This window comes from Hyaena hyaena, unplaced genomic scaffold (assembly GCF_003009895.1).
Source record: "Hyaena hyaena isolate Hyena2069 unplaced genomic scaffold, ASM300989v1 scaffold_108, whole genome shotgun sequence".
In the NCBI taxonomy this organism is placed as follows: Eukaryota; Metazoa; Chordata; class Mammalia; order Carnivora; family Hyaenidae; genus Hyaena; species Hyaena hyaena.
This window is the reverse complement of record NW_024080741.1, coordinates 2,346,463-2,365,295: the sequence shown is the minus strand read 5'-3', so window position 1 is coordinate 2,365,295 and position 18,833 is coordinate 2,346,463. Positions and strand designations below refer to the sequence as shown.

General features: G+C 53.9%; 1 protein-coding gene across 3 annotated transcripts; it reads right to left on the bottom strand.

Moving 5' to 3' along the window:
- Positions 1 to 561: 561 nt before the first annotated feature.
- Positions 562 to 18,472, bottom strand: WASHC1 (WASH complex subunit 1). Of its 3 annotated transcripts, none has more exons than XM_039236371.1 (11): positions 18,441 to 18,472; positions 14,943 to 15,096; positions 4,612 to 4,723; positions 4,249 to 4,395; positions 3,952 to 4,088; positions 3,557 to 3,692; positions 3,157 to 3,358; positions 2,911 to 3,069; positions 2,040 to 2,198; positions 1,166 to 1,234; positions 562 to 1,008 (listed from the first exon to the last, which is right to left on the bottom strand). In XM_039236371.1, the coding sequence occupies exons 2-11, from the start codon at positions 15,089 to 15,091 to the stop codon at positions 869 to 871; spliced, it is 1,410 nt and encodes a 469-aa protein (XP_039092302.1). In that variant the 5' UTR covers positions 15,092 to 15,096; positions 18,441 to 18,472; the 3' UTR covers positions 562 to 868. The 3 variants fall into 3 exon arrangements, with proteins under 3 accessions (XP_039092302.1, XP_039092303.1, XP_039092304.1); XM_039236372.1 differs by lacking the exon at positions 18,441 to 18,472 and adding an exon at positions 17,965 to 18,252; XM_039236373.1 differs by lacking the exon at positions 18,441 to 18,472 and adding an exon at positions 17,496 to 17,608.
- Between the last annotated feature and the right edge of the window lie 361 nt (positions 18,473 to 18,833).

Genomic DNA, 18,833 nt, shown 5'->3' with positions numbered 1-18,833 from the left:
CTCTCTCGCAAAAATAAACAAACATTGAAAAAAAAATTAAAAAACTGTAAAAAGAGCCCCAGCTGGCTCCCCAACCTGTCGGCCTTTTTTTTTTTTTTTTTTGGTGGGGGGTGGAGGTTTGTTTTTAAACCATGGTTCTGGTCCCTAACCTCTTCCACAGCATCTCTTGCTCCTCTGGCTTGGTTCCAGGTCTTTCTCCAAGTCAGTGGCACCTTCTTCCCCCTCAGCCACTTGAGCAATCTCCAAGACATCTCCTCTCCTGACTTTAGCAATTATGCCAAGGGCCATTAGGTTCTCAGCAGGACTATTTTTAGAGACCCCGTGTCTATCACGGAGACGTTTTTCCCTGTGTGGAAATACCCCGCCTCCATCTGCACCATCCGTCCCTGATGACTGCACCTCTCTTCTCCCCCTGACCCAGAGGAAGGGGCCTCGGTGTGCCAGGTGCCCTGCCCCCATTGCTTGACCTGGTGGGAACAGGACAGGCACCGGCCTGGGGGAGACACTTGCACTCTGCACAGCTATAGTCCCCTGATTAGAAGCGCTCTGTTGGGTTTATGCTTGGTTCTTGCGGGTTGTCTTTATTGATCCATGTATTTATTTCAGTCTAGCTGGAGGAGAGCACAGGCAGAGAGCAGTGGCTCCCCCCCACCCCTGCAGCCATTTGGCCTCAGAAGCTGGTCACCTCAACCTCCTTGAAGAAGGTTCCGGGCACAGACGTGGGGGTGGAGGGAACAGTCCTCCACCATCCCTGTTCCTCCAAGGGCAGCAGGGGCAGAGAGACCCATGGGCCAGGCAGCCCTTCCCAGCCATGTCCATGGGAGGACAGTAACTCCATTTGGGTTTTAGGGGAAGGAGTGGCGAACCCCTAGGATTCCCAGTCGTCCTCATCTTCCTCTCCAGGTGGCTGCTGTGGGGGAGGCAGAGGTGGTATGGAGTCTGACATTCGGGCGAAGGCTCCTCCTGGCCCCTCGCTGGTCCCCGCCGCAGGTCCTTTCCCAGAGATACCTGGGAGGGCAGAGGTGGAGGGTGAGGGGGTTGGTTTGGGATACCAGTTCACCCAGCCCCCAGACACTTAAAAACAGGAAGAAAAAGGCAGGACGTTCATGATACAAAATACCCTGAGCCTCCCAGCCCTGGGAAGGCAGCAGGTTCTGCTTCCTACCTTTACGCCTCATGACCAGCTTGTTAAAGAGATCTGACATCAGGTCCCCGCCTTGGCTTGTGGCTCTCACTGTAACAGGAAAGCCACTGGTGAAGAAAGATGAAGGAACCAAGGGCAGAATCTGCCCCTGGGGTGACATCCTCAGGGTTTGGGCCTATTTATTTTTTGCTCACTATCAACACATGCCAGCCCCTCCCATAGCCACCATGTCACCAGGTCTCAGACTGAATCCAGCACTAGGGCACTACTAAGAAACGGAGTAACACAGCCCCACTGTGAGACAAAAGGGGGAGGTATGAGTGGCCCCATTGTACGAATGAAGAAATTGGCCCAGAAAGGGGCAATTTGCGTGAGGGCATAGAGCAAAACTTAGAAACCCGGATGGGACTCAAACTCAGGACTTCAGGGCATTGCTGCTCTGTGCCCGGGTGTTCTATTCACGCAGGCATTTAGGATTCACAGGTGCAAGCTGCAGCCTCAAGAAGCTTAGCGAAGCAGGTCTGGGCTGGCCCTCCAGGTCCTCAATTTCTAAAGGATCTCACGTCCCCAACCACGTCCTTGGACAGCAGAATCTTAAGATTCTGTTGTCATGGTTTGATCTGGATGAGGAGGCTCTGTCTCTTGTTAGCTTGAAGAAAGTTCTAAGCAGGTTATAAAACCAGGAGGGAACCCACAGCCCAGGTTGGGGTGGGGGGGTGGGGGCAAGGGGGTGCAAACAGCCACCCAAGCTTCCAGCAGACACACCCTGGAGGAAGCACGAGGCAGGCTGGCTGGGTGCCGCCCTTCTGACCTCTGGGGTGGGAAGAGGGCACCCTATTGGAATCCTGCTACAAGAGAAGGCGGCCCTTTCCTAGAGAGCCCAGAATCCCCTCACCTTGTTCCTGCTCCTTCTGTTTCTTCTTCTCCAGCTTGCGCTCCTTGACACTGCGGAGCTTGGCCTTGCCAATGCCCCCAGCCTGGCGGATGGACTCCAGCAGAGTGGCCCGGCCACTGGAGGGGTCCACCACTTCCTTGGGAGCTCCCTGGACAGTGGCTGAGAGGGTGTGAGGAAGAAGGCTGCTCAGGCAGGCCGCTCTGTGGGACAGCCTTGCCCAGCCTGTGGTTCTGGGGGTCCAGAGGCTTCCCCTCAAGCCTAGCTGTGAGAACGGGGTCTTCCTCTTGACAGAGGAAGCCAGTGGGTGAAGCCAAGCCCTAGGTGACTGTGCAGCCTGAATGCTGACTGTGTCTGCTGCGCTGAGGAACTCCTATATGTAGGCACCCCTGGTCCCTTCCAGCACCACTTGGTTTAGGGGCCAGTGCAAATCTACCGATTTTGCTGACAGTGTCTGAACTTGACACACGAACCACCAAGGGGTTTTGTGCCACCTGTGGGTACTGGAGATAAACCAGAGGTCATGCTAAAATGAAAATCCTCATTTTTAAGGATTTGGATATTTTATTGCTGAAGTTCTCCATTTATTTCAGTAGCCCCCTTTTTCCCACTAGTTTAAGTAGGAATGGGGGACCACAGCTCCACGTCCAGGCTCCTTCTCCCTGGAGATGAGAATTTGGGTGGGCTACAGTTTGAAAACCATCTCATGAACCCAGTGAAACAAGATCTTGAAACTAGAACTATTCTGAAAGCCTGAGCCTTATGGCACATAAACCTATAGAAAACCCTTCAGGGATCTGGAAATCAGAGTTATCCTCAAAGAGCACACGCCCCCTCACCCAGGACACCCCCTGCACCCTGCTGCTGCTCCTACCTGGAGACATGCCACCGCTGCTGGCCTCCTCCCTGGTGCCTTGGCCTGGGGAGGCCAGGGTCTGGGGTGGGGGTGGTGGAATGCTGACCGCCAGAGCCGGGGGAGGCGGTGGGGGAGGGGGTGGGGGAGGGGGTGCTGTCAGCACGCCGTCTTCTGGGTCTGCAACGAAGTGTGAGAAAGTGTGATGTTCCTGGGACGCAAGTGGCCAAGCAGGGGACTCCTGCCCAACTCCCGTTCCCAGCTCACCTGGCTTGAAAGGCTCAGCCACCTCTGTGTGGAAGGTGGGCAGCTCTGGAATGGTGCCAGGGGCAGAGGGGGCGATGCCGGGGCCCAGGTCGGCGCTGTACATGAGGTCGTCGGCGATGCCTGGCAGGTCGGGCAGGTAGGACGGCACATCGATCTCCGGCACTTGGCCCAGGTCAGGTACATAGAAGTAGTTCTCTGGAACCTGCATGATTAGGTGGGAGTGGATGAGTGGGGGGCTGCAGGGGACTGGGGCCCTATAGTCTGACCTTGGGGCAGCGAGCAGGGCCTCATGCACACCTGTGTATGGCAGGGTGGGAGGAGGGGCTCAGCAGACCCTGAAAGAACACTAGCTGACTCTCATCCACTACACTCCCCCACGACACGCACCCTCCATCCTCACCTGTTGCTCCAGCTGCTCCCTCTTGCTGATGGACAGAGGGGCATCGAACAGCTTCTCCTCCGTCTCTGCCCCCAGCATCACGTGAGTCTTCGTTACAGCACCAGCTAGGGGGTCCAGGAAGACGTACTTTTTGTACCTGCAGAAGTGGGATGGGTGGGGGGCAATCCATCATCTGCTCTAGGCCCATGGTCCTGACCCATCTTTCCTACTTCTTCGTGGCCAGTTTGTACTGTGGATTCCTGAGGACTTACAAGGTAAACCAAACTGCTCAGCTCCTGGCCCCACACCCCCTACAGCCTACAGACTTCTGCACCTGAGTCTGATGCTCCCTGTATCCCCCACAAAGCCAGGCCGGGCCCCCAGCCACCCTTCGAGAGCCTTGCCCTCTGTCATACAGGTTCTCGGTGGTGTTGAATAGCAGCAGGGAGCTGACGGAGCTGATGTTGCTGGGAAGGCCCCCGAGCCCCTCCTCGGCCTCATCCTCAGGCTCTGGCTTGGTGTTCACACACACAGGGAAGTATTTCAGCTTCTCCTGGCGGGGTCAGGGGTGGTAACATAAGAATGGTGGGTTTTGGTACGGGGCCAAAGTGACCACCCCGTCCCAGTCAAAATCCTCTCGGGACAACCCTCAGTTCCTCCCCCAAGCCAAGGCCACCTCTGGTCACCCCTCCCAGCGTATGAGCCCGTCAGACCTGCAGGGCCCACTCATCCAGGGGGCGATGCTTGCTCTGGATCCTGTGACGGGGGCGTCTCTGGAGGCCAGGGTCCTGGGCACCTGCAAAGATGGAACCGTACTCCTGCAGATGCTCTGGCGCAGGGTACTTGGCACTGGAGAACACCTGTGGACACAGAGTTAGAGATCAATTCTTCAGGGGGCCCAAGATGCTCCAGCCTGGGCGTGGGGTGGGGGTGGGGGATTCTGACCAGAAGGAAAGCTTGAGGGGTGGCTGGACAGGATGGGCAGGAACCTGGACAACCTCCGAGGCATCAGAAGATAGGGATGGGATTTCTGTGACTGCCTGCCAGCTACAGGGACTTGGGGTCACATGGGCTACCTTGATGGCCTTCTTGCTGCCCTTGATCTTCTCGATCTTGGCCTGGGCCAAGGAGACCCTCTCCCCAATGGCCTGTAGCTGCCTCCGGCTGAGCTCTACTCGCTGGGAGATCCTGCCAGGGAAAAAGAATCACGGCCTGAGGGCTGCTTCCCAAGCACACCGGCTTCTGCCTGCAAGCCCGCAAAGCCAAGGGCTTGGGCAAGGGCCCTTCGAATACAGTGTTCTCTGATGGTGATGACAGTTCTTGGGACTGCCAAGATGGCCTCTGCAAGGCTCGTCTAACCTTTAGAGTCTAGGCATGAACTCTACTGGATTCCTTGGAACTCTGGATAGGAATTGGCAATCATTCTGGCCTCAAGTCGGTGCCTGGACAGGTCATCTTTAAGGGACAAGGCTCCTGCTCCTGCTCCTGGGAGTTGACAGCCTCAAGCAGGGGCAAGCAGAGACAAAACCATCATGACTCATGTACATCATCACCTATTTCCAGACAAGGAAACTAGAGCTCAGCAAGGATGGGTGACAGGCAAGACTGGGTATAAATTCAAGTCCCAGACGCGTTCACAGGGAGCTGCCCCAACACATCATCAACGGCTCGTGTGGGCAACTCCAAAGTCCTCACCGTGGTTCTCATGGTTGTTGTCAGGGTGCTCTTGGGTTTCTACTTGCCCTTCCCTGATCAGTGGACTCCAGTGACCCCAGTGCCCTGCTATTCCCTGAACATGCCAACCGTATCATCACGTGGCCTTTGCATCAAATGGAGCGCCGTCCCCACAGATAACCACATGGTTGACTTCTTTGCTTCCCTCCTCACTGAAGCCTTCCCAGCCACGGACTCTGAAGATGCACCTGTCACTTTCCAACCCTTTTTTTTTTTTTTTTAACACAGAGCCACTTAACATTACACACGTGTGCTACGTGTGCTCCAAGGGGGTAAGTGCTTGGCTTTGTTCCCTACTGCGTTCCCAGTGCCGGCACCTGTAGGCGTTCGCTGGGTGACTAGCACCCATGTGCCCTAAATGTACAACCACATGAGTCTCACACTGTTCCATGTTATTGAGCAATGGCAGGTTTCTTCTCACCGCAGAGTTGACAGATGCCAGGGTATCCTCCTCCCGATTGCTCCCTCACCTCCAAGAACATCAGTCCTTGCCCATGACCCCCAAGTTTCACATTCAGAGTTGTCACATAAGCACTCACCTGGCAGAACTGAGCACACGAATGAGGAACAGGCAGAACTCCCAAGTTTATTTTGGAGGGTAGGGGAGGAGGACACAGTGGGTGGCAGGAGGCCCCTGCTGCCTCTGGGGTCAGAAACTATACAGCCAGGGAACTCTGGGATTTCTTTAGAAGTTGAACAGTCAAGGCTCTGGACCAATCTTCCTAAATCAACCTCCACCAACTCTAGAGGAGTCTGGCCCCCAGAGAGCCAACCTGATCAGCCAATTTCATAACCCAGGGGTCTCCATTCCTGAATCTCTCCCTGATTACTGCTGGCTCCTTATGTGCAGGGAGCTAAGTGAGGTGGGGGGCCAGGGTACAAGCAGGTACCCAAAGTAGGTTAGTCTTCCTTGACAGACTGGTCTGAGTTGGGCAGCAGAGAGGAACAGAGGGCAGAGTTTCCCAGTGAAAAAATGCAGAACCACCCGACTTGCATGAGCTCCATCTTTTCTGGCAGCAAGAAAGGTTTCCATCCACTGAGAAAGGTTATTCACGCCCAAGCTGCTTCCTCCAGTTCCCAACCCAGCCACATTCTGCCCCTGGGTGCTGAAGCAACGTCAGTGGTTACATAACCACTCGGCTTGAAGTCAACACGGAGAGTGGGAGGGACATCAGAACTGCAGAAGGACAAAGGCTATTCTGTTCCGGTTCTTCCATCAAGGAGAGAAGGGCCGGTTCCTCTAAGTTGCAAACATAAAGCTTAACAATAAACCCTGGCCAAGTTCCAGAATGGATTATTAAATCGAGGGTCTGTAAGCATTTCAAAGAGAAAGAGGCAGATCCCAGAGGCCAGCATTGTTCTAAATTCACAGCATTTCTTTTTCTGACAGTGTTATTAGACTGGTGTATCAGGGGAAAGCCTCAAACACAGGGCATCTTGAGTCAGCAAGGATTCTGACGGCTTCTCACAAAATCCTGTGGATGAGATGGAGCTTTGGGGGTTGGAGAAGAGCGCATTTAGGAAAAACCCGAAGGGCACTGCTGAAGAACGGACTGATTTCAGCCTTGCACAAAGGTCTCTGGCACGGCCCCATCTAGCTCATGAACACTGGATTAGCAAATGGGGTACTGAACGGAGGAGGGTTAGTATGGTCTGCATGGAGGAATCAAGACTCAAATGATCTTGAGAGGCTGGAAGGATGGACTGCAATCAACAAGATGAAACTGACAAGGGATGAAGTCCAGCATTTAGGTTTAAAAAGCCAAGTGCACAAATACAGAAAAGATGGTGGTTTAGCAACAAGGCCTGAGGTTCTGGTTAACTATAGCTCAGTAGGAGCTAAAAATGTGTTAAACAGCTTAAACAGGAAATTCGATCTTGGGGGCACACAGCTCTTTGTCCCTCCTTCCTTCTTTCAGTAAATAGGGGACATCCACGCTCTTGGAGGTGCTATAGAGAAAACAGACCCCAGATTAATGAGCTAACCTATGCCAGGCACCAGCCTCTCTGCAGTTGTGTCCCCTTTAAACTGGATCCACATTTTTTTTATTTATTTGAGACAGAGAGAGAGAAGAGAGAGCGCAAGTGGGGGAGAGGGGCAGAGAGAGAATCTTATCAACATGGGGCTCAATCTCTTGACCCTGGGATCATGACCTAAACTGAAATCGAGAGTTGGATGCTCAGCTGTAGAGCCTCTCAGGCACCCCTAAACTGGATCCACATTTTAAGAGTACTCTGAATTCCATCTAGACTATAGGGTCTGTCTGTATTCACTGCTGTATCTCTAGTACCTGGGACTGTGCCTGACGTGTAACAAATACTGGCTGAATGTAAAGAGACAAGTCAAAGAACGTCCAAAGGAGAATGGTGAGGAGTGATTAACTCATGTCATACAAAGATGAATGAAGGGTGTTCTGGCTACAGGTGAGATGACTTAGAGAATATGGTAATTCCCTTCAAACATCAAAACGTTCACAAGTGCTGTTGGGCTGAAAAGCGATTAGACTTATTCTGTCACCCCAGAAGGCTGCATAAAGACAAGTGGGTAGAGTTACAAGGAAGCAGATCTCGGTTCTAGACAAGAACTTTCTAGAAAAGTTACACAGCTTTTCAGTCAGAGTCCAGCAGGATGACCACCTGTCAGGAATGCTCCAAGGGAGACTGCTGTGTAGGGCAGGGGAAAGGAGACCAGGAGCTTACAGATATCCGAGAGCCTACATATCTAAGTAATGGCCTACTATACTCTGGTTTCTCTTCAGATCATATAAATCTTTCGCCTTTTACTAAGTAATGGCCTCCTTGTTGACAAAGCCCCCAGTCTGATCTGTCACAGTCATAGCCATGGTGCCGAGATAGGTGTAGACCATTGGTGAAAGGGTTCTCACTGCTGGGCTACATTAGGAAGGACCGGCGGGCCACGTGCGGCTGGGACAGAGTGTCACAACCCAGTGGCAGTGTCCCCTATGAGGGAGGGGGAGTAGTGGCGAGTAGGTGATTGGTCATTCCTAATTTATGACCCCTGGCATGATGATCTGCTTCAAGGCAGGTCAGTTTCCAACCTTATCATGGAAGCCATGTCTTCAAAACACATGTGCCCAGGCACCAGGGCTGCCACTGTTGGCAGTGGCTTAGTCAGTCTGCTCAGAGCCTGGGACACAGAAGAATTAGGTAAAACACACAACTGCCCTCGGGGAGATTCCTGTCTCCCAGGGGGAGAGGTGACTACAATGCCCCACAAACCTGGGTTTAACATCTATTGAGCATGTCACTCCACAGGCCTAGGCCTCAGGCTTCTTCAGCTGACACAGGGACAGTGACTTCTGTATCATGGAATTACTATAAAGGTTAAAATGAGCAACTGTGTGTCTAGTGTTCCGTACTAGTGGATATATCTGAAGCACTTGGTTAACATTTGCTATTACTACCCCTGAGATTAGGAGGGATGAGGGGCTCCAGGCACACAGATGAAAGCAAGAGGAGGCGGTGCTGACGTGGAGCAGGAAGTTCCCGGCCAGGAGAGACCACACAATGGAGCAGAGAGCTGGGCAACAGCATAGGCTCCTCTGGCTGGCATGGGAGGGTCTCAAGGAAGTGCCCTAGGGACCACTCTCCTGGCATGGGAGAGGAAAGGGACAGTGCTTGGGCCTGGGTCCCCTACCTCCAATGCCCGCCCTCAGTCCCTCAGGGATGATTTCCTGCCCTGGCCCCTGGCCATCAGCACTCCCACCCTGCCTTCCGCAGAGACTGCTGGGGAGGAGGGAGGAGGGAGCACCCTTCCTGTCCCAGAGTCTCTGCTTCTCCCCTTGCTTGTCCCACCCCTTGGCATTGCAGACCTTGAACCTGCTCTTGCCATTATTTCCTCCTCCCCCTCCGCTCACTGGGATGATTAGGAATGATCTGCTAATTATGCAAGTGGCTGACTGACTGCTTCCCAACCTCAAGAGTCACCACGTGCCAATCAGGACCAAGAAAGGAGGGGGAGGGGAGGGGAGGGGAGGCTGGAGGAAGTGAGGCAGAGGGGGAAGGATGGGAAAGCATGAAGGGGAGAGAAGAGAGGAAAAGAAGGAAAGGAGGGGTTGGAAAGACAAAGGAAAAGCAGGGGAAAGCTCTGCAGGGAAAAGCAACCCTTCCCCAGGCTGCGGTTTCCTGGGTGAGGCGGCCACAGTGCTGGGGCTGATGGGGACGCCAAGTGACAGCATCTGACCCCAACCTCCACCCTGTCCAGCTCTTCCCTATGCCACCCCAGCCCCCCCTGCCTTGTCATCTGCGTCATGTGAAGCCGCTGACGTCTCTGGGCAGCTGATTTGGGGCCTGGCTGGTCCCAGGTGAAGATGAGGGCAGGTGAGGGGTGGGCGTGCTGCCAGGCAGGAAGGGAAGTGGGTCCAGGAGAGCCTGAGAGGTACTTGTCATTCTCTCCAGTCCCGAGGCTCCCGCTGCGGCAGAGCAGGAGGAGGAAGGTGGCCAGCTCGGAATGCTAATTTTCCATGAGCTCACCTACCTGCAGAAGCGGGCACCCCGGGGCTGAGGGGCCTGGGCCTGACACAGTGGAGCAGCGGGGAGGAGAGACAGACACCCACCTGACTCTTCTTCGCCAGAGGTTTCCAAGCAGGTGGAATAAGTGTAAGGGGGAAGATTCCAGGCTGGGGTCATATCCTCACTGCAAAAGCCCATGAGAAATGAAAAGCCCACATGCTTGCTGACTGCTGCAGGATGGGGGTGGGAGGAGCAGGCAACTAAGGCTGGGTCTGAGTATGCCCCCCTCCAAATACCCCTGGCCCCTCCCCTTCCTTCACCCTCTTCCCAATCTGTCATCATTCCCTTTGAAATGTCTCTCATCCAGCCCTCCCTGCCGGCAGCTTCCCTGGACCGCAGCCTCACCCCTTCCCTGCCCTGACTGCAGCAACACCTCTCCCCTTCCTGTCCACTCTGCAAGGGCTGCCTGCTGAGCCTTCCCGAAACTCTTCTGCAGCACCCTTCCCGGCTCCAGAGCCCACCATGGCCTGAATCAAGCGCAAATTCCTGTCCTGTTAGGAGAAGCCCCCCTGGGCCTTAACATTCTTATCCCAACCGTTTACTCCCCGTCCCCCGGTCACGGTGCATTCCCACAGCAATGCGGGAAGGAGCACAGGAATAAGCGACAGCCCAGCTCCCAAGGGTGCAGGATCTGAGGGGGAAGCGAGGCCCATAGACACAGGGAAAGTTGATTTTTCACACCCTGTTCTGCAGTGCAGGAGCTGAACGTGATGTCTGTACTCCCAGTACAAAACACCCCCGCTCAGACTAGCCTCTCCAGGGGAGCCTGGAATACACCATGCTCCCTATTCAGGCCTCTGAGCTGCTGGCACCCGTTTCTGGACCCCACCAGAGGACCCGCACACCCACATTCCCACCCTGCCCAAACACAACCTGTCCCCTCCATGGCCCCCTTCAGGAGGCCTTCCCTGACCATGTAGGAGGCCTGTGGTTTTCCTCTCTGGCATCTACTTCTTCCTTACTCAAGTAAGGGTCCTCAGTTCCTATAAGGAATCCACTGCTCCCACAAGCTCAGTCCCTGCACTTTAGCTGGGACTAAACCCAGGGCGTAGGAGTAATGCCCGTAATAGGGTCTATGCCAATCGGCGTGTCATGCCCGCTGCCCACAATGGGCTCTGGGATAGACAGGAGAACCCAGCCAGGCCATGGGCCTTCCGAGGAGATGCTGGCACAGAGGAAAGCCCTCTTTCCTGCAGCACCCAATCTGAGCATATGAGCTTCTGGCCCCGCTGGAGAGTGCAGCCTGTTGGGGAACGGGACCAACCCCAAAGCAGCAAGCTGGGATGGAATGAAACATCGGGTACTGACGATATGGCTTAAGCCCTGCAACTCCAAATCCTGCTCTACTGATTGATTACTGCTTGCTTCAACTGGTTTAGGGAGTTCTGATTGATTAGAAGAAAAATAATAAAGAATTGGTGGCACATTTAAGTTTTCATTTATTTTGAGCGAGACAGCAAGAACAGGTGAGGGGCAGAGCGAGAGGATCCCAAGTAGGCTCTGTGTTGTCAGCACAGAACCCGATGTGGGGCTCGAGCCCATGAACTTTGAGATCATGACCTAAGCCCAAATCAAGAATTGGACACTTAACTGCCTGAGCCACCCAGGCACCCCAATGTGCCACCAATTCTTACTTATTTTCCCCTTCTCTAGATCCCTAGAAGCCTGCACAGTTCATGTTACACAATCAAGAATCCATCTACCATTGTTCATCATCGGGGAAATACAAATCAAAACCACAATGAGATACCACCTCACACCTGGCCAAAATTAACAACACAGGAAACAACGGATGCTGGTGAGGACACGGAGAAAGGGGCGCCCTCTTACGCTGCTGGTGGGAAAGCAAACTGGTGCAGCCACTCTGGAAAACAGTGTGGAGGTTCCTCAGAAGTTTAAAGATAGAACTACCCTACGACCCAGCAATTGCACTACTAGGTGTTTATCCAAAGGATACAAAAATACAGGTTCGAAGAGGCACATGCACCCCGATGTTTATAGCAGCATCACTGACAACAGCCAAATTATGGAAAGAGCCACCAACTGTCCACCAACTGACGAATGGATAAAGAAGATGTGGTATGTGCGTACACACACACATATATATACATGTGTGTATATAGGTGTATGTATATATATGTGTGTATATATAAATGGACTATTACTCAGCCTTCAAAAAGAATGAAATCTTGCCATTTGCAACAACGTGGATGGAGCTACAGTGTATTATGCTGAGCAAAATAAGTCAGGGAAAGACAGATACCATATGATTTCACTCATATGTAGAATTTAACAAAACAGATGAACAAAAGGAAGGGAAGGAAAGGTAAAATAAGATAAAAACAGAGAAGGAGGCAAACCAGAAGAGACTCTTTAAACTATAGAGAAGAAACAGAGGGCTGCTGGAGGGGAGGGGGATGGGGGATGGGTTAGATGAATGATGGGCATTAAGGAGGGCACCTGTAATGAGTACCAGGTGTTATCTGTAAGTGATGAGTCACTAAATTCTACTCCTAAAACCAACACTACACTCTATGTTAACTAACTTGAATTTAAGTAAAATCTTGGAAAGAAAAAAAAAAGAAGAATCCATCTAGAGACTTACTGCTTTCCCATTCTAGACTATAAGATCCTTGGGGAGAGGACCCACATTGTACATACCATCAGAACCCCTCAGGGTCCAGCACATTTGGCACATGGTGGGAGGTCAATGGAGTGACTGGGAACCTGGCTGTGAGGGGAGCCCGGACTTAGGCCCTGGGCTCCTGAGAGGCACCATACCCTCCCTGGACCAGGCCTAGCCACTTGGGAGGACCCTGACCTCACCACTTTCTCCCAGGAGAGACTTCCTGCCCTCACTTCATTCCATCCATGGGCACAGACAACGAAACTGTCTACCGGTGTCAAATACCAGGAAGGGAAAGGGCAGTATACTAAAAATCCAGTGCTCTCCTTAGAGAAAGGCAAGCACAGAATCATAGTCCTGGTGAGAAAACACAAATGTTTCTGGTGGAATGTTTCTGGCATCCATTTCAGTCACGGGCATGGGGTGGCTATAATCTGGGACTGATGGCTCTTAAAGGCCTGTGTCCTCTTGCATAACTATGTTCCTTGGGCATAGTTACCACAAATAGAGGCACAAAAAGGGCACATAGCACTTTTTGTAACTACTGACAGCAAGTTAATGGAGGGCTACGGTAGGCAGCAGAGGAGCAGAGCTGACAGCAACTGATTAAAGAGGAGGCGTTTACTGAGTGCTTACTATACTCCAGGTACTTTAATTCCCTTGCAAGTTTTCATTTATTTAAGCTTTACCACAATCCTATGAGAAAGGCAGAATTATTGATGCCATTTTATAGATGGGAACACTGAGGCTTAGAGATTAAGTAATTTGCTCAAGGTTATACAGCAAGCAAATGGGGAAGCCAGAGTGGAGCCAACCCCTTTCATCACTGTAGGGCACCGCCCTTTGGTTACATTTACATTCTGGACAGAATTGGGGCAGGTAGGGGAGTTGCGGGGGCGGGGGGGGGGTGTCCAGGTCAGTGACCGAAGAGTAAGAGGGTCTGGTGTTTATATCAAGTTTAACTACTCTCATTTTCTGCCCCTACTCGGGAAGGCTTCCGGGGGGAGGCCAGCTTCCAGGTGGTGAAGGGGGAGGTTGCAAGGTGAAGGAGCGGGGGTTTCCTGGTCTGGGGCAAAAGCAGGGGAGGAGGGGAGGGTGACTTGGATCCCAGGAAGGACCTCACACTGGGCAGGATGAAAGGCCCCCATGTGAAGGTGATGTGGGCACCTGGAAGGAGATAGAAGCCCCATTTCAGGCTTCTTATAGCCAGAAAAGCAAAGACTTGCATAAAGGACAGAACCCAGGACCTTTGCAAAGCAACAGCAAACGCCCTTCCAGAAGCACCTAGTGAAAATCATTATAGCCCAAAGGCTGTGCTAGATAAGCACTGACAATACTCCTACTCAAAACTCTACTTTACCTCTAAGGCCCCACCTATGTCTCCGGGGCTCCTAGGCTCCCCTCAGCCTCTCACTCTCCTTTGCTCCAACCACACTGCCTTCCATTCAGGTCCTTCCCATCTCATGCCCTTCTTTCTTTCTGGAATTTTCTTCTCAATCTCCCCACTCACAATAACTCCTACTCACCCTTCAGATTTTCCCATAAATGTTTTTCCTCACAGATGCCTTCCCTGATACCCCTGGACCAAATCAGGCCCTCCTGTTACCAACTCCTGTCGCACCCTTTCTCCCCATCACAGGGACACAGTAACAATTCCAGAATCTGTAGCCATAATGGCTGGGTGTGACCCCTGGCTCTGCCACTTGGGCAAGTCTCTTAGCTGTGCCTCAGTCTCCTCATCTGTAAAAGGGAGAAAACCATACCTCTTCATAAAGCTGTTCTGAGGGTTGAGTTAATGCACTCCGATCAATAGTGGCCCATGGCTAATGCTATCCGAGGATCAGTTATTACATAACTACTATAAATAGGCCTTAATCACAACGGTAATTAAATAACCCATTACACAATTGGTTAGAGTCCGTCTCTTCTGCCAGGGTCCCAGCCCCCCACCATCCACAGGTAGGGCAACCCCTGAAACCTTTCAGAAGCTGCAGTGGCGCGCAGTGAAGAAGCAACTGCCATTTCATAAAAGCGAGCATCTGCTTCGGATTTCTTGCGGTCAGCAGTCAGCGAACACAGGAACGAATGTAGGTCCTTCGTAAAAGCAAAGCGGCAGAACGCGACCTTCCAGACAGTGAGGGAAACCTGCACGTTCTCTGGGTGGGACTGGGATGCTGCCTGAGCCGCTGTTATAACTAAAGAGCACACATAGCACGGTGCCTTGCACACAAAGAAATGCTGACTCGTTATTTGCTGACTGCAGGACTGAGCCAGAGCACAGCGCCCCCCCCCCCCCCCCGGCCCCCTGGAGGAGCTTGGTGGGACAGTCACAGTGAGTTCCTACGAGCACTAACGAGAAAAAGTTTCTAAGTTGGGCTTCTACCTTGGGCCCCCTGGGCACAGGGAAGCCAGCTGGGTCCCTCCACGACCAAGAATCACCAGAAGGGCTGCTCCTGGAGGGTGCACTGCCACCGCCCAGCCCCCGGTCAGGTTCGGGTCGGTGGCGGCACCCACCTGCTAAAGATGTCTCCAGAGACCTTCTGCAGGTACTGCAGGGCATCGGCCGCTTGCTGGATGGCCTCCTCTCGCCTCAGGTCCGGCTGGATGAGGGGCACTGCGTAGGTCTGCCCCGCCAACGAGTGCTGGGTCCTCATGGGAGTCATGGTGCCTGTGGGGGGGGAGCCAGAGCGTGAGGACCGCCCGCACTCACCCAGCACACGGCACAGTGCGGGGTGAAGAGAGCCCAGGCCCCCATCCCGACTGTCTGCCTCACTTTAGCCAGTGCGGGCCGGGAGGCGAAGGACAGAGCACTGCGGTGGAGGCCAGGGGCTCCCAGGAGCTGCTGCTCTGTTGATGCTCATTGAGTGAATGAGGGAAGGAAATTGGGAGGGGCAATGCACCCTTTCCATACATTATCTTATTTCAAATTGAACAAGAAAGAAATGAACAGGAAAGAAACCCTGGCTGTAGAGTTCAAAAGAGGCTGGGAGCAGGGGGAGGGACTTGGGGGGAAATACGCCTGCGTCAACTGCCAAATGATACCCAAGTATGGAAAAGCACAGATGTGGACTCCCGAGTTCTTTCCACTTTGACCCTGAAGAACTCAAGACCTGTTCCTGAGACAGGATAGGTGGTGGCTGGTGACTCTGCCCACACCAGTGTCTGGGCTCTGCCCCCCGAGGCTAGAGCTAAGGGGGGGCCGGGAGGAAGGAGGGACATGTGGGGGAGGGGGACAAGAAGGAAAAACACTCCTTCGAATTGCAAGATGAGGGCAGAGTCTATTTATACTGGGTTTAATTAACTCCGCTCCCTGGTGCCACTAAAGCAGCAATCACACTGCAGACGGCACTGATTTGATTGGCAAGGGACGTACCAGGCAGAATATTAAGGCACCGGGCCCCTATAAATAGGCCTAATCACAGCCCCTCAGAAAAAGATGGTGAGGCAGATATTAATCAGACCTGGCACTGTGCTACACACCTGTTCTCTCAGGCACCGTGTTGGGGCCCCTGATTGCAACAGAGGTGTGGGTGTGACAGGGAGGACTTAGGAGGCTTCATTTAGGCTTAAGAACTGTGTGGCTTTGGGTAAGTTGCTTGCCTTCTCTGAATCTCTGATTCTTCCCATTTCCCGTTCTGCAGACTGAAAATGGCACTACTCTATAAGAAGTGGTTATTCCCAATGTATCACACCATCTTCTCCAAGGAGTTTACTCCTTTGCTCCCTCTGCTGGCTTCCCCAGCCCTTCCTTCTACCCTACGGGGTCTCTCCTACCCTGCCTAGGCCAGGCCTTTTCATGATCTGAAATGACGGGTCTGCTCTTCAACTTTTTCTCCAGCAGTGACAATCCTCAGCTTCCCAGGCCTGAATCATCATCAGGGCCCAGGAGTCACTCCTCACCTCCCCACTTCTCTCCCCTCCTATCAAATGACCAAAGTGGGACCAACAGATGCCTAACTGAGGAAACTAACTCTGAGACCACCATACTCCCTTTCAAGGAGCCCCCCTATTTATACTCGATGCAAATTTGCTGGCCATTCGAACTTAATTTTGTACCTCAGTTTTCCCATTTCTAAGATCAGGAGAGGGTAAAAGGTAGAAGATACTTTCTGTGCACATCTTGAGATACATTCCTCCTAAGTTACCCTGTGTGTGTGTGTGTGTGTGTGTGTGTACACATGCATTAACATGAAGGGGTAGTACAGGCACAAATCTCCCAAACAAGGAAGTGGCAGGTCCATTCAAGAATTAAGAGACTGAGTATAGCTACTTAGTGGCTTACTTGTTCTGTCTGCAAACATCTACTGATCAACTATTAGATGCCAGCCATGATCACAACGAAGATGAACAGGACACTATGCTAGTCACAGAGACAGCCTCAAAACAAACACCATGTGATAAGCGGTCTAATTTAGCCAGGAATGCAATGCTAGGGAGGAAGCACTGAGGAAGGAGTGATAAATCCCTCTGGAGGTTAGGGGAGCCAGGAAAAAGCCTCTCAGCAGAAGCTGCATCTCCCTACCAGGCCTGGAGAGGCAGTGCAGGAGAGAACATTCCAGGTAGAACAGCTTGCACAAAGCCGTGTAGGGAATGCCAAGCAGCTTGAGTGATACAGGTATAGCGATCCTTGGGCCATTAGCAGGAAGAAATGAAGAGGTCAGACTGTGAGAAACCCCGGACACCATGGCAAGAAGTTCGGACTGAACCCCTTAGGCCTGTGCTTGACCGACACGGTAGCCACTCGCTGCATGTGGCTATGAGGCGTCTGAAACACAGCCAATCTGAGTTGAGGTGCAGTGTAAGTATAAAACGTTACACCAAATTTCAAAGACTTACTAGGAAAAAAAATGTAGAATATGTCAGCCAAATTTTTATATTGATTACAGGCTGAAACAACCATATTTTAGATAGAGTGGGTTAAAGAAAATCTGTTACTAAATCAACCTCACCTGTTTTTTACTTGTAAAAGCGCATGTGTGCCTCACACCGTATTTCTATTGCATGACACTCCCTTACGGAATGTGACCAAAAGCATGGACTCTCCCAGAAAATGAACATACACCATACCTGTCTCTCAGAGCAGTTTATAATTTCGGAAGTGTATAAAGTCCTTTCTGCAAACCGTCCCCGGGCACCCAGCTCCCAGGGTCTACAGCCCGGGTTAAAACCAATGCTGTAGGGGCGCCTGGGTGGCTCGGTCGGTTGAGCATCTGACTTCGGCTCAGGTCATGATCTCACGGTTTGTGGGTTCGAGCCCCACGTCGGGCTCTGTGCTCTCAGCTAGCTCAGAGCCTGGAGCCTGCTTCGGATCCTATGTCTCCCTCTCTCTCTGATCCTCCCCTGCTCACGCTGTCTCTCTCTCCCTCTCTCTCTCTCAGAAATAAATTTTAAAACATTAAAAAAAATAAAAAATAAAAAACCAATGCTGTAGGCAGTCAGGAAGCAAGCACGCGGTAAGCAGTGTGAGGTCAACTAGGAGGGGCCGGAGACGGGCGGGAGCTGCAAAAGAGGGGTCCGAGGATTCGGTTCAGCCCACCTGCAGGGCCCGGCGCCCAGAGGGTGGAAAGGCACGTGAGGGTCACGGGCCCGGCGGGCCGCGACAGGAAGGGAGGCCTGGCGCCCGCGGCCGCGACTCCGGCGAGCCGGCAGGGCCCTCCCCGCGCCCCCGCCTCGGCCTGGGCCTCACGCCGGGGAAGAGCGGCGTCCCGGGTGCAGGCGAGCGGGGAGGGACCCGTCTTTCTGGGGCCCGAGGCCCGACACCGCTTCCGGGCGGCGGATCGCTGCGCGGCGGGGTGGGAAGTGAGGCCGGGCGCAGGCCTGTGCGGGCGGCGGCCGCGGCGCCCGGGCTCGGCGCCGGGCCTCGGGCGGAGGAAGGGGTGCAGCGGCTCCCGCCTCCCCGGGCTCCTCCCTCCCCGCCTCTGCTCTGCGTCCCGCCCCCCACGTCCCCGCGCGGCCCCCGGGCCCGCGCCCTCCCCCGGCTCGCCCGCCGCCCGCCGCCCGCCTGTTCCTCACCTGCGCGCCGCCTGCCGCCCGCCGCTCCGGCCGCCGCGCTTCCGCCGCGCCCGCTCCGCCGGGTCCTGGCGCCGCCGCTACCGCCGCGCGGCTGCTCCGCCTCTCGGGGCGCTCCGCCGGCTGGCGGAGCTCTGGGGGCGGCCAGTGACGGGTCCCCGCGGGGAACCGCCCTCTCCGCCGCCCGCGGCCCCCGCCGCACCCCTCGCGCGTACTGTGGGCGCCCGGCCGCCCGGAGCCGCCGTCCAGGCGGGCATCCCGTCCCCCCGCCGCCTTCCGCAGGCTGCCCGCCCCATCTGACCCCCTTAGAGCGCGACCCCCGGGCCGGGTCCGGGAACCGCCCTCTCCAGCCGCGCGCTTTACCGCGGTTCCGCCTGCGCCTGTGGCCGGGGCTCT

Excerpts from the sequence above, each read along its gene's own strand:
- WASHC1 (XM_039236371.1), bottom strand. The coding sequence starts at position 15,091 with ATGACTCCCATGAGGACCCAGCACTCGTTGGCGGGGCAGACCTACGCA. Across the intron at positions 3,070-3,156 it reads GGCTGAGCCTTTCAAGCCAG|ACCCAGAAGACGGCGTGCTG; the intron begins GTGAGCTGGGAA and ends ACTTCGTTGCAG. Across the intron at positions 1,009-1,165 it reads GCTGGTCATGAGGCGTAAAG|GTATCTCTGGGAAAGGACCT; the intron begins GTAGGAAGCAGA and ends CTGCCCTCCCAG.